This window comes from Carcharhinus amblyrhynchos, chromosome 4 (assembly GCF_965287045.1).
Source record: "Carcharhinus amblyrhynchos chromosome 4, sCarAmb.v2.hapA, whole genome shotgun sequence".
Lineage (NCBI taxonomy): Eukaryota > Metazoa > Chordata > Chondrichthyes > Carcharhiniformes > Carcharhinidae > Carcharhinus > Carcharhinus amblyrhynchos.
Window position 1 is genome coordinate 75,237,237 of NC_137327.1, and position 15,484 is coordinate 75,252,720.

At 41.8% G+C, this 15,484-nt stretch overlaps 1 protein-coding gene across 1 annotated transcript in view; it reads right to left on the minus strand.

Moving 5' to 3' along the window:
- Nucleotides 1-247: 247 nt before the first annotated feature.
- LOC145342639 (MICOS complex subunit MIC27-like) overlaps nt 248-15,484 on the minus strand; it is a 77,010-nt gene continuing 61,773 nt past the window's right edge. The window contains exons 8-9 of the mRNA XM_080188185.1: nt 6,980-7,091; nt 248-648 (exon numbers count right to left, since the gene is read on the minus strand). Coding sequence (XP_080044311.1) covers nt 560-648; nt 6,980-7,091 — 201 coding nt within the window. The 3' untranslated portion in view covers nt 248-559. The remainder of the gene's footprint in view (nt 649-6,979; nt 7,092-15,484) is intronic.

A 15,484-nucleotide genomic window follows, 5' to 3' on the forward strand; every position in this document is an offset into this window, starting at 1 on the left:
ATGATCTTTTTATGCTCCCCAAGATGTGAACAGGATCAGAACATTGCATCCTTGCTGCCATTAAGGTTAAGACTTCCTAAAGAGAATGCACCCACCCTCCTCCCTCATCACTGCTCCATCATATCCTTAGCTTACTGATAGAAAAGATTAGATTCAACATGTTGCAGTGGGTTAGAAGCTGACGAAAAAGTGTAACAAAACAATCCCATTCAGCTCTTCCAGTAAACTATTTCCAGGAACAAAGATCTACATGGTTTTTCTGCAGTATTTATTTTCTGGATGTTGTGTACACCATCAAACAACGTGTTATAGACAGAAACAGCAATCTCATTTATTTATTAAATGTGCCAATTGAATGTGTAAAATATTAGCAAGAAACAGGTTTATAGGCAACACATTTTTAGACATAAATAAATACACACTGTATAATGAAATAAATTCATACTCTCACATAAATGGTGGTCATTAAGGGTTTTGGATATAAAAATTTGTTCCATTGCCAACAGTGACTCTGAAATACCAGAAAGCATATTGTAAATGTCTGCAGTCATTTGGGTCCTTAGCTTCGAGTGCTGTACATGTCTGTATCTTCAGGATTTGATTGACCATAGTCCATCAGGTTGGGGTCAATTGCAACCATTTTCTTTTCTGTTGTATGAAAACAAAGTTAAAAGACTGATGTAATTTTATACTGGACTTCTGAAATATGCTTCATAATAACACAACTGAAAACAATAATTCAAACTATTGTACTTCAAGTGTCTAAGATAAATTTCTATCATGCTTAACATAAAAAGCCAACTGGTTCCAATATTCATTAACAGAACATCAAGAAAAAGTCTGATATCTAAAAGACCTGTCAGAAAATCTCACCACTCCAGAATGATATAATTATACATGTGGTTTTACACCACACTGCACTTCAGGGCAATAGACTGTTGTTGCAATTTCTGTTTGAAATAAAAGATCATATGACCTATTACTAGCCAGATAAGAAGACTGGTTGGAGCTGGGGCAGGGGAGGGAAACTACAGAGGGAGGAATGAGAATCCAGAGAAGTCAACTGATCCTGAGACAGAGAAGTCAGTCAATTGAACAATATAGAAATAATTCTGTATTTAATATAACTCATGTTTCTGGAATTTTAGCTAGTTTAAGTTCTAGCGATTTTGCTTATGTACACAGTAATCCAGCTTGAGGGAGTACTATTTCAATAGAGTACTTAACTCAGGGAATTTTATAAGTGATCTCTGAAAATTTAGTTAAGCTTCGCATTTAGCATTTAAGTCAACTTTAACCTTTATTCGTATTTTCCACAGTCTTAGACAGCGGTAAACAAGCTGCCCATTGGGCAACTGCACTGTTAGGAAATTAAGTTTAAGTTTGTTTATTATTGTCTCAAGTAGGCTTACATTAACATTGCAATGAAGTTACCATGAAAATCCCTTAGTCGCCATACTCTGGCACCTGTTCAGGCACACCAAGGGAGAACTTAGCACGGCCAGTGCACCTAAGAAACATGTCTTTTGGACTGTGGGAAGAAACCAGAGCACGCAAAAGAAACCCACGCAGACATGGGGAGAATGTGCAGACTACGTACAGTGACCCAAACAGGGTATTGAACTAGGGTCCCTAGAGCTGTGAGGCAACAGTGCAAACCACTGTGCCTGCTCACTGGCAGGTGGCTGTTGGAACTGGTTACTTGATCAGCAGGTGCTGATTCAGGTGCTTGGAATTTCTGTTGATAAAAATATAGAACAGAATCTTAGAATTCCTACAGTGCAGAAGGAGGCCATTTGGCCCATCGAGTCTGCACTGACTACAATCCCACCTATGCACTGCAACCCCACATATTTATCCTACCAATCCCCCGATACTAGGGTTAATTTAACATGGCCAATCAATCTAACCCGCACTCCTTTGAATTGTGGGAGAAAACCAGAGCACCCAGGGGAGAAAGTGCAAACATCACACAGACAGTGACCCAAGGCCAGAATTGAACCCAGGTCCCTCGCGCTATGAGGCAGCAGTGCTAACCACTGTGCTGCCCTTCAGACATGGTTCTTCAGTGGCTGCATGAGGAGGTTTTGTTTACACACAAAATCCAACTTCACAGAGTACAGCTTCGGCAGACTAATTAATTCAAGGAATTTGGTGAGTGACAGAATTTGGCAGTGTGAGTGAAGGTGCTGTTCTGGTCATTTTACAAAACAGAGTGGTCCAAGAGGGAAAGCAGAAGACAACAAAACCTGAAAAGATAAAGCAGGTAGGATTGGTGGGTGAGTTTTGAGAATAAAATTGCACAAACACTGATTTTGATGGTCCAAGAATAGAACTTTGAAAAATAAACTGCGAAACAATACTGACAAATAATGATGTAGAAAACAATGATTAATATTTAAGAGTGTGTTCAGAGAGTAGGGAATATATCTCGCTGAAAGGAATGTATGGACTCTTTGGATGAATGAAGGCATAAGGAAACAAATGAGGGTTTTAGGAAAGTCACATACATTAAGTACATAACCAGCAGAGGAGTAAATTACAAAACAGAATACAAAGGAGTTGGGAGAGAAGTCAAAAAACAAGGAATACAAACAGGAATTATTAAATTATCAAAGAACATGAAACAAATAAACAGGCACATTAATAGGAGAAGGAAAGGCTGTGATGGAAATAGAATAAGTGTAAGATAGTCTGGATAATACCCCAGGTAACGATAGAGAGATGGCAACAATATTAAATAATCATTTTACTTTGCCATTTACCAGGAGATTGAAATGATGGACATAACACTGAATCTTGAGGGGGAGGGGCATGGTATTAATTGTCACTGGACTAGTAATCCAGAGACGCATGCTAATATTCTGGGGACATGGGTTCAAATCACAATGACACCGAGTGGAATTTAAATTAAATTAGCAATCTAGAATTGAAAAGTTGATCACACTAATGGTGACTATGAAACCACTGTCAACTGTTGCTAAAACCCCATCTGGTTCACTATGTCCTTGAGGGAAGGATACCTGCTGTCTTTACCCAATCTGGCCGACATGACTCCTGACCAGCAGCAATGTGGTTGCCTTACAATTGCTGTCCAAAATGGCCTAGCAAGCCTCTCACTTCAAAGACAATTAGGGATGGGGGAACAAATAAGGCCTTGCCAGCAACACGCATATTATGTGAAAGAGATGAGAAATGCGATAAAGGCATTTTAAAAAATGGAAATACGAACCTAATCAAACCCAATGAAGTCCCAGGTTTGATGGATTGCATTCACATATTTTTAAAAATGTCCAAAGATGTGCAGGTTAGGTGGATTGGCCATGCTAAATTGCCATTTAGGGTTCAAAGATGTGTAGGTTTATTTTTCCTCCTTCCCTGTTTTGCCCCTTTGCCACCTAGTTGTTCCCTCGGTTTCTCTCTCAATTGCTGCCTCCTCTTCTACACCTTCCTGCCCGGCATCGAGATCACCTCCTCTGTGCAGGCTCCTTACCTGCTTAGCGGAGCAGCCCAGCCACTGATCGCTTTTCTTTTGCTTGCCACTATCTCCCTTCCGCCAGTCTCCTCCTCTGGCTCTGGACCTGGTGGTCGCTTTCTGCTGCTGTCCCAATCCCCACCACAAATGCCCAGGGCGACGGCTGGGCATCTCTGGCACTCCAAGTGCTACTAGCTTTTGGAGCGCTGCTCCTTCATCAGGCGAGTCACTGTAACACTCACCTGGCTAAGGAGCAGCACTCCGAAAGCTAGTGGCGTTTGCTACCAAACCTGTTGGACTTTAACCTGGTGTTGTGAGACTTCTTACTGTGTTACCCCAGTCCAACGCTGGCATCTCCCCATCATGACTCCAGGTGCTGCCAGTTGAAGCTGAATGAGCCCCACCGTTAGCAGCAATGAGTCACCGCTGACCAAGTTCCATATCTCTTGATTCACCCACACACTGGTCCACGGCACATCATAGCCAGCAGCCGATAATGCCTTCTTGACGTTGACCAGCACGAAGCTGCAACACTCCCGGGAATGCAACGCAACTTGACATGGTGGAGGCTCCTGCTGCATCTTGGGTGGTGATGTGCTCCTCTGCCTCCTCACCTTCCTGCCCCAGTAGAAGCCTTGGAGCAGATCGCCTGAAGCCTTTTGCAGTGGTGTTGTTGTCAGCACCTTTCCTTTGCACCCCTCCCAGACAGATCCCCACATCTCCTCCCTCCAACGCGTCATGCCGGTTGGGTGGACCAGCTAAACACATTGTGTGTGTGTGTGTGTGTGTGTGTGTGTGTGTGTGTGGGCGGGGGGGGGGGGGGGGGGGGCGGGGGTGTGGCGGGAGAGCGGTTTGGAGGGTGCAGGCCTGGTTAAATTGCTCTTTAGAGAGTCAGCAGAATAGTCTCCTTCTGCACTTAAGAGATTCGATGATGACTCTACAATAATAAATTAGGGAAGACAGAGCAGGAATGTTGCTGTAGATATTTAATAGTTCTTTGAAAAGCGGGTAGAACATAGAACACTACAGCACAAACAGGCCCTTCAGCCCACAAGTTGCGCTGATCATATCCATACCTACCAGGCCTATCTATAACTCCCAATCCCATTAAATCCCATGTACTCATCAAAGGGTAGTGTCAAAGGTCTAGCAGTTAGCTAATTCCATTTGATGAAGGGGATAGAACATGTTCAGGAAATTCTAGACCAGTCAGTTTAAACATAGGTGGCATGAAAAAAGCCAAGTAAAAGAACAAATGGAACATCTAGAAATGAGTAAAAAATAGTCAATTGTCAACATAGATTTCAAAAGGGAAAATTTTGTTTGACCAATCTTTTTGAATTTTTTTGAGGTGGTAATTGAGAAAATAGACAACAGTAATGCAGTAGGTGCAATGCATCTGGATTTCAAAAGGCCTTCAAAAGATGCTCCATAATAAACTAATGAGTAAGTTCAGAGATTGTGGAGTCAGGTATAAGCAGTAGAACAGATTTCTAGCTGACTTGAAGACAGAACAGAGTGGTGGAGTCAAGGGTGGCAGAAAGTGGGAAATGATGTTCCACTAGGATCAGTTATGGGACTAAAGCTGTTCACAATCTGCCAAAATATTTAAGAATTTGGAATCAAACACACAATTTCTACATTTGCAGGTAGCACCAGATTGGTGAGGGATAGTCAATATTAAGGAGGACTGGAAAAAAAAATAGTAGGTTATTAATACATTTGTGCAAATAATTGGCAGGTACAGTTCAATACAGGTAAATGTGAGGAAGTACATTTTGGTAGAAGGAATACAGAGGTCATTTAGGTGGGGAAATGGTGACATAGTGATAATGTCACTGGATTCATAATCCAGAGGGCCAAGATAATGCGGAGGACACAGGTTCAAATCCCACACAGCAGTTAGTGTAGTTTAAATTCATTTAATAAAATCTGGACTTGAAAGCTCATCTCAATAATGATGACCATGAAACTATCAATCTTCATAAAAGCCCATTTGGTTCACTGATTCTCTTTAGGGAAGGAAATCTGTCAGCCATTCTCATTCTGGCTACAGGGATTCCTGATCCTCAGCAGTGTTGTTGACTTTGAACTGCCCTCTATAATGGCCAGATAGTGCAGGGTCAATTAGGTACAGGCATCAAATACCGAGCTTGTCAGCGACATCCAAAGATATGCGGGTTAGGTTGATTGGCCATGCTAAAATTGTCCTTAGTGTCCTGAGATGCATAGGTTAGAGGGATTAGTGGGTAAATATGTAGGGATATGGGGGTAGGGCCTGGGTGGGATTGTGGTCAGTGCAGGCTCAATGGGCCAAATGGCCTCTTTCTGTACTGTGGGAATTCCAAGTCATCCACATTCCATAAAAGAATAATTAAAACTTATTGTATGCAAGGTGCAACTCTATGTGGGTCACAGGAACAAAGGGATCTCAAGTATAAATACACCAATCACTAAATGTTGCAACACAGGTCAGCAAAGCCATTTAAAAAAAAAGCAAACTAAGAACTAGACTTAATTTCTCAAGGGATAGTATTGAAAAGTAGGGAGCTGTAGTAAATCCGTATTAAACCTTGGTTGGACAACATTTAGGATGGGATTTTCCAGACACATCTGCCCCGAGACCAGAAATTCCCACCTGAAATCAAAAGCTCTTTAAAAGGTCTGTACGTTTTCTGTCCCACCTCAATGATTACCCCTTTGCAGGACTGGAAAATTTACCCCAATGGCTGTTGCTTGCAGTGCTGGGTGACACATTATAAAAAAGATATAGAAGGATTGAAGACCACGCAGAGAAAATTTACAAAGATGATATACCAGAAATACGTGGGTATGTATATATTATATATGACTGGCAGGCTGGGTCTCTCATCTAAACAAAAGCAGATGGTGATGTAATAGTGGTTTTTAAAATTATGAAAAGTTTTCATAGAATGGCTACAGAAATTGTTTTTTTAATGTAGGGAAGAGCATAACTTAAAGGCCGTCAATATAAGATAGTCAACAAGAAATAAAATAGGGAATTCAGAAGAAATGTCTTTACCCAAAAATGTGGGTGTAGACTCCTGATTATTCAAGTTGTAAGTAACTTCACCAGCATCTGAGAGTCCTCTCAAGGCAGAAGACATAGAAGATCGTTAAGGACATGCACAGTTCATGCTGTCATTAGAGGTGCTTGGAGGAATTTCTGTAGCTGGGAGAGCCAAAGAGGGGTGAGAATGCACAACTCACTACCACAGAGAATAGCTGAGACAAATAGTATGGATGCATTTAAGAGGAAGTTTGACAAGTAGGAGAAGGAAATTAAAGGTTACAATAATGGATTTAGACAAGGAAAGATGGGAGGAGGCTCGAGTGGATCATAAATGCCACCATGGGTTGGGCAAGCTGAATGCTCTGTCTCTATGCCATATATTCAATGCAATTCTATGTTAAGATAGGATATTAAGATGAAAATTATTAATATCCAAACTGACTGACAACAATGGAAATGCTGGTAAATACCTTCTGTTGGCATAAAGATAGCTTCTGACTGTTGTAGTTTTTGAGGCAATTCCTCTGTAAGTGTAGTGTTCGTGCTTTCTTGCTTTAGCTGCTCCTCCTGTGCTTTAGTCATCTAAAATGAACAATTAACAACACCATAAAAATGCAGAACTTATTTCAGTGCTTATTTCACGCAAGTAGGATATTTAAGCGCCAGTTTAAGATATCTTTAGTTAACACAGATTGTATACAAGGCAGGGTTTATCTTGTGGTCAGTGTCGAGATTGAAGCTTTTTTTTAGTTTCTTGCAGGATCTCTGCATTATATACCTCCCCTCCCACACAGCTTGACAGTGCACTATCTCAATACGCGTCCCAGCCCTGAGCTGAGCTTCAGCAATCCTTCCCCATATCCAATCTATTATTAGGACTGCCAGTCTGCACCTCCAAACATCATCCATCTCTTCCCCCAGCTCACCCCCACTGCCATTAAAACTTTCATCCATGCTCTTATCACCTTCTGACTATTTCACAACCTGTACAAATGTTGCTATCAGGCCTACTATTAATTGTTCCCCATTGACCAGCTTATTTGCATTATTACACTAACAAACATGTACCCTATAACAATTACACTTTATAAATCAAAATGTAATCGTTAGCTACTTTAGCCAATGGGGCAATTCTACACTTCCTAAAGAAAGCTGTGTTTATAGACAACAGCAGCTGGGACAAATCTACAATAATGTGACCCCAGATTCCTCAACTCAGTGTGGCCCACTTGGATCAGGGAATAACTTTATACATAAGAAACAAAACAATGATAGAGTTGAATTTTAGGTGAGTATAACAATGTAAATATTTAACTGTGATTGATATTCAAATCTACTTCTACTAAAGGTTCAGAGAGCTAGGAGATGTTAGGGATCTAGAGGAGTATATGGTTTATAGGAAGGAATTTAAGAAGGAAATTAGGAGAGCCAGAAGGGGTCATGAGAAGGCCTTGGCAGGTAAGATTAAGAAGATCCCTAAGACGTTCTACAAATATGTGAAGAGTAAAAGGATGAGATGTGAAGGAATAGGAACTCTAAAATGTGAAGGTGGGAAAGTTTGTACAGAACCGGTAGAAATAGCAGAGGTGCTTAATGAATACTTTACCTCGGTATTCACAGTTGTAAAAGATCTGGGTGGTTGTACTGCAGGCTTGCAGCAGACTGAAAAGATTGAACATGTGGACATCAAGAAAGAGGATGTGTTGGAAGTTTTGAATAGCATCAAGATAGATAAATCGCCGGGACCGGATAGGATGTACCCCAGGTTACTGTGGGAGGCCAGGAAAGAGATTGCAGAATGTCTGGTGATAATCTTTGCGTCATCGATGGAAATGAGAGAAGTTCCAGAGGATTGCGAATGTGGTTCCTATATTCAAGAAAGGGAATAGGGATAGCCCAGAAAATTACCGACCAACGAGTCTAACCTCAGTGGTTGGTAAGTTGATGGAGAAGATTCTGAGGGACAGGATTTAATGAACACTTAGGGAAGTTTAGTATGCTCAATAGTATCAGCACGGCTTTGTCAAAGGCAGATCATGCTTTACAAGCCCGGTTGAGTTCTTTGAAAATGTGACTAAATACATTGATGAAGGAAGAGCGGCAGATGTGGTTTATATGGACTTCAGCAAGGCGTTTAATAAGGTCCCTCACGCAAGACTTCTTGAGAAAGTGAGAGGGGATCCAAGGGGCTGTTGCCTTGTGGATCCAGAACTGGCTTGCCTGCAGAAGGCAGAGAGTGGTTGTAGATGGGTCTTTTTCTGCATGGAGGTCGGTCACCAGTGGAGTGCCCCAGGGATCTGTTCTGGGACCCTTGCTGATTGTCATTTCCATAAATGACCTGGATGAGGAAGTGGGGGGATGGGTTGGTGAGTTTGCTGACAACACAAAGGTTGGTGGTGGCGTGGATAGTTTGGAGGGATGTCAGAAGTTGCAGTGTGACACAGATAGGATGCAAGGCTGAGCAGAGAAGCAGCAAATAGACTTCAACCTGGATAAATGTGTAGTGGTCCATTTTGGCAGGTCAAATGGGATGAAGGAGTATAATATCAAGGGTAAGACTTTTAGCAGTGTAGAGGATCAGAAGGACCTTGGGGTCCAGGTCCATAGGACTCTTAAATCAGCCTCGCAGGTAGAGGATGTGGTTAAGAAGGCGTATGGTGTACTGGCCTTCATCAATCGAGGGATTGAGTTTAGAAGTCGGGAGATAATGTTGCAGCTTTGTAAGACCCTAGTCAGACCTCTTGGATTACTGTGCTCAGTTCTGGTTGCCTCATTACAAGAAGGATGTGGAAGCTATTGAAAGGGTGCAGAAGAGATTGACAAGGATGTTGCCTGGATTGGGTGGCATGCCTTATCAGGATAGGTTGAGGGAGCTCGGTCTTTTCTCCTTAGACAGACGAAGGATGAGAGGTGACCTGATGGAAGTGTATAAGATGTTGAAAGGTATCGATTGGGTGGATTCTCAGAGGCTTTTTCCCAAGGGCTGGAATGGTTGCTATGAGAGGACACAGGTTTAAGGTGCTGGGGAGTAGGCACAGAGGAGATATCAGGGGTAAGTTTTTCACTCAGAGGGTGGTGGGTGAGTGGAATCGGCTGCCATCGGTTGTGGTGGAGGCAAATTTGATAGAATCTTTCAAGAGACTTCTGGATGAGTACATGGAACTTAATAGAATTGACGGTTATAGGTAAGCCTAGTAGACATGGATATCATCGGTGCAACTTGTGGGCCAAAGGGCCTGTTTGTGCTGTAGTTTTTCTATGTTCTATAGGTTTACAGTAATAGAATGCTCATTCTCAGCTCGAAAGGCTTCCCTTCAGTTTAGATTTACAAAGTTTGATCAAAAATGTATAGCAGTGGATCATTTTCAATCAACTTATTGCGAAGAGAGATTAACTCTGGAATGTTCGAGGGGCTTCCACTTGGCTATTGAATTGCTCTGATTAAACAAACTGCTGACAAGCTCGAACAGGGAGGAAAGACAGAAAGACAGGTGAGAAGAAAAGTAGTGCAGTGCAAATGCTGGAAATCAAAAATGTGAAAGGAAAAGATGGAACAACATGGTACATCCCTCAGTACCTTGAAAATAAAAGACAGGTTAACTTTAAACTTTGATCCTTAGAGTTCACTGTGTGATTCCTGAGTTTTCAGTTTTTGTTTTGGATAGATGACATTACCTCGATAGGATCCGATTTCTACGTAAAAAATCAATTCCAAATAAGTGAATTTGAAGTATTACTTTTCCCCCAACTTGTCTGCATTTGCAATTTAACTCCTATTAATTAGCAAGAGTAAGTGAATAGCATGCTTTTTTGTTAAAATTTATGCTCATTTGGAATTGTGTTTGCTTTTATTGACTGTGCAACTAATACATATCCTTGATTTTAACTGCTCCATAATTGACAACCACTTCCAATTGCTGAGGCGAAAAGCGCTGGAGTTCCCTCCTTAAACTTCTCTGCCTCCACTTGCTTCTTTAGGCTGCTCATACAATTTTGGTCGCCGCACTTGAGGAAGGATATATTGGCCTTGGAGGGAGTGCAGAGGAGGTTCACTAGGCTGATACCAGAGATGAGGGGGTTGGACTATGAAGAGAGACTAAATAGGCTGGGTCTGTACTCGTTGGCACTTAGAAGGATGAGGGGGGATCTTATAGAGACGTATAAGATAATGAAGGGGATGGATAGGGTAGAGGTAGAGAGATTCTTCCCGCTTAGAAAGGATAGCAGAACTAGAGGGCACAGCCTCAATATAAGGGGGGGAGCAGTTTAGATTGGAGTTGAGGAGGAACTTCTTCATTCAAAGGGTGGTGAATCTCTGGAATTCTCTGCCCATTGGAGTGGTGGAGGCTACCTCGCTAAATATATTTAAGTTACGGGTAGATAGGTTTTTGATAGACAAGGGAATTAAGGGTTATGGGGAGAAAGCAGGAAAGTGGAATTGATCCACTTCAGATCAGCCATGATCTTATTGAATGGCGGGGCAGGCTCGAAGGGGCTAGATGGCCTACTCCTGCTCCTATTTCATATGTTCTTATGTAAAATTTAGCCAGACTTTAATCTGTTCTGATATCTTTGCGTCAAAGTTTTTTTTTACAACGTGCTTAAATTTTAGCACATTAAAGGGGCTATGTGAATACAACTTGCATATAATTCAACAACTTGCATATAAATGCAAGTTGGGCAACATCATATAAATGCATTTTCAACTTAATTTCAGTACCTGGATTGAAAGAATTTTAAATCTTAACCTTAATTGGATGAATAGTAGAAATTATTAATTGATGTAAATTAGCATTAATTAACAGTTCCCAATGCCATTATCCATCATTTTGTGCAGACTTGCAAATAAAAATGGGCCAGACTAAAACAGAGCCCTAAAATACCAATGCAAATTAGTCATCTCCAAGAAAGAATGTTAGGGGGAAGGAAGAAACCAAAAAGCAGGCACATCAGCTTCAAGAGTGACCACCTCAGATACACACACATCTAACACCCTTTTCAGCACTACATGAGACAAAAGTAGCAATGAATGTCAAATCAAAAGCCTATTTTGAACTCTGGACTCATAAACAAGCTACATGTTGTTACCTGATGAGACACTCAAAAGGACAGTATTCTTTCCAAATGAAGTGTGTTGAATTATCCCATGTTTGATGATCCTCAGGACATCAGATAGGAACAGGGTTTATTTAAGCTTTCAAACTATTCTGCCATTCAAGAAACCTTGTCTGACCTAACCCATATCCCAATAACAATTGGCTCCCTTACTAATAAAAATCTAGCCAACTCAGCTTTGAACATATTCAATGACTCAGCCTCCTCTGCTCTCTGGGGAAAAGAATTCCACAAACAAATTACTTCTTTAGGACAATGAAACAAAACAAAGTATTTAGCAGGTTGGGCAACATCTATTGGGTTGTTCCTCTCCCACAAGACACAGCAAATCAAGGCTGAGAGTAAAGGAACGCATTGGGGAACTCAAACATGGAATACATAATAAATGGTAGAACACTGAATGTAGAGGAGCAGAAGATCCATGTTGCTAAGGTACTCTACTGAGATTGCAGTTTGGTCTGTGAGGAAGAAACATTTTTCTACATTTAACCTGTGCTGTGCCTAACCTGGCTGTACAAAGATGTTATACATGCTGCATCTACTAGCAAAAAGAACAATCCTGTACAAGCTCTCTACCTGAATTATGCTATGATTATCAATAATTACAATTGTCAATGATTGATTTGGGCAGATTAGCCTACTTCAAGATGAAGAGACTGGAAGAATGGTGAGAACAGAGTTAATGAGCCAGTCCATTATCATACCCGTCTCATGCCAGTTAAATAAGGAAGAGTATAAGGGATAGCTGGGAATGATGCAAGCCTCAATCTGATTGGAAGCTTTAACTGATACCATGAACCATTTTATCAAAACAGGGATGATTCATAACTATTGTCTGTGCTTTGCAATTAAATTACAACTTTGAAATTGGAAAGGGGCGGCACGGTAGCACAGTGGTAGCACTGCTGCTTCACAGCTCCAGGGACCTGGGTTCGATTCCTGGCTTGGGTCACTGTCAGTGTGGAGTTTGCACATTCTCCTCGTGTCTGCGTGGGTTACCTCCAGGTGCTCCGGTTTCCTCCCACAGTCCAAAGATGTGCAGGTTAGGTTGATTGGCCATGCTAAAATTGCCCTTAGTGTCCAGGGATGCGTAGGTTAGAGGGATTAGCGGGTAAATATGTAGGGATCTGGGGGTAGGGCCTGGGTGGGATTATGGTTGGTGCAGACATGATGGGCCGAAGAGCCTCTTTCTGCACTGTAAGGTTCTATGATTCTAAATCTGTTGACATTCAGGTCATAATTTAAAAATTTGCAGGTGACACAAATTTTGAAAATGCTGTGAGCTGGATAGTGATGGATGACAAGAACATGTAACTTGTATGGAATGGGCAGACAAGTGGCAGGTGAAATTTAAGACAGAATGTGATGTGAGGCATCTTGGTTGAAAGAATGAGGAGAGGTAATGTAAAATACAGGATATTCATTCTAAAAGAGTTGCTGCTGTTTTGGGGTTATATGTGCGCAACCCATTGAAGATGGCAAGGCAGATTCAGAAAGTTGTGAATAAGACTCTCAGGCTCCAGATCTTTATAGATAGAAGCATTGAGGTGGAAAACAATGAAGCTGCGAACTTTCATAAGCACTGTTTCTGCTGTAGCTGGATTATTTTGTTCAATTCTGAGCACCACATTTGAGGAAGGGTATGAAAGCCTTGGTGAAGATGTAGAATTAGGATGAGGGACTTCAGTTACATGGTTAGATGGGAGAAGACGGGGCTGTTCCCTTTAGAGAAGTGAAGGCTGAGAGGACCAATTACATAGAGTGATTGTTACCATGGACGAATGAGGTCCTCTTGAAGAAATGGCCATTTAAAAAAAAAAATCACAAAATGTAGACACAAAATTCACCCGCAGTCTATGATAAGCTGAGAGAATTCAATCCATACTGAAACAGTACACTTCCAGTGCAGCCAACATGCAAGCTGATGTGAGAATGGATTTATCTGTGTAAGATAAAGTGCCACTTCTCTAATTTTTTTATGTAAGGGTTGGACTTGGCCCAAAGCTTTTTTCACCTCTATCAGTTCAGTGTTTGAGCGAAGATGATTCCGCCCCATTTATACAGTATTGTGTAATTTCTCATTTCTGATTTTCCTTTCCTCTCGAGTACCTTGCCCAGTTGTCAGGTCTGAACCTGGTCACTGGTTGCTGACAAACTACTTGACAGCTGAGCTCACTCCTATCCTTGCATCACATTCCAGAGGGATTACTGGATCAGGAGTAGGATGATTGACTGGTTTCTTAAAAGTCTGATTGTTGAGGGCAGCTTTAGAACTCCTACAGACAGGGTGGCACAGTGGTTAGCACTGTTGCCTAGCAACTCCGGGGGCCCGGGCTCAATTCCATCTTTGGGTGACTATCTATGTGGAGCTTGCATATTCTCCCCGTGTCTGCGTGGGTTTCCTCTGGGTGCTCCGGTTTCCTTTCACGGTCCAGGGGTGTGCAGGTTAGGTGGATTGGCCATGCTAAATGCCCCAAAATGTGTTGGTTAGATGGATTAGCTGCGGGAAATGTGTGTGTGTAGTGTTACGGGAATAAGGTGGGGGAAAGGGTCTGGGTGAGATAATCTGTCAACTGGCGCAGACCTGACAGGCCCAAAATACTTCTTCTGCACTTTAGGACTCTATGATAATTCTGGCTGATCACTGGGCAAAGGCTCGAAGTGAAACTTCAGCCTTCCTGTACTGTATCGGAGATCCGTACTTGGAAAATCTTTTACCAGCCCAGCCAGATGAGCCCATCCTTGTACAAGTCAAAAAGACTGTTTTATTGGGTGCTACAAAGGCAGCATTCCAATAATTACTCATGGCTTGCTTTCTTATGGTAAGTTTGGCAGTATCTTGGTGTCCAGAACAGAATGTGTTACTACAGTGCAACTCAATTGAGGACAACTTGAGACAAATAATTGTAAAGTTTGATCCACTTGTAATTTGGATATTTTCCTCTCTCTCTTCATTCATGGGATGTGGGCAGCATTTAATTCCCATTCTATTTGCCCTTGAACTGCATGCATTTCAAGAGTCAACTCCATTGTTATGAAAGCAGCCAGAAGAGTGTGGGCCTCCACCAAACAGAGGGCGATGGTGCCTCAGTTTGGTTCCTGGATGAGCAGGTCTGATCAAAGACTTTTCAGATAGAAGATTGTAAATGTAACATGTAAAAGTGAGAGGCACATTTATCAAAGGTGACAAATTGGGAAACACCAAAGGAACAGACATGGCACACAGTACAGGTTGCCAGCTAAATTGAAAAGAGTATGAGACACCAGTGAGATTAATCAGGAATGAGAATGTTCCAAACCTTTGTTTATACAGATTGTACGAGGCTGTGCTCGCTAAGAAAGGTAAGCAGCTTCATTGCTTTGAGGCCATGGAAAAGAAGTAGTTCTGATGCACTGAGTTAACCTGATTCATTATTTTGTGAACAAGGCCACTAATTTGGGAGCCTTCTTGGGAGAATGGACAGAATTGTTCAGCCAATCCCTGTTTTCTTTTCCTTAAGGTTCTAAAGATCCTGTTTAATGTAAAAATCTAGGCTGTGATCAGGCTGAACCAAAATGAGCTTCACACTTTCAATGAATATCAAATAAATCAGTTAAAATTGAATTAAAAAACAATAGTCTCATCAGTGCAATGGTTAACACTGCTGCCTCACAGCACCAGCAATCTGCATTGGATTCCACTCTAGGGTCATTGTGTGGAGTTTGCATGTTTTCCTCGTGTCTGCATGGTTTCCTCCCACAGTCCAGAGATGCGCAGGTTAGATTGATTGGCCATGCTAAAATTGCCACTTAGTGTCAGGAGGATTAGCAGGGTACATACATGGGGTTACGTGAATGGGGCATGTGGGATTGTTGTCAGT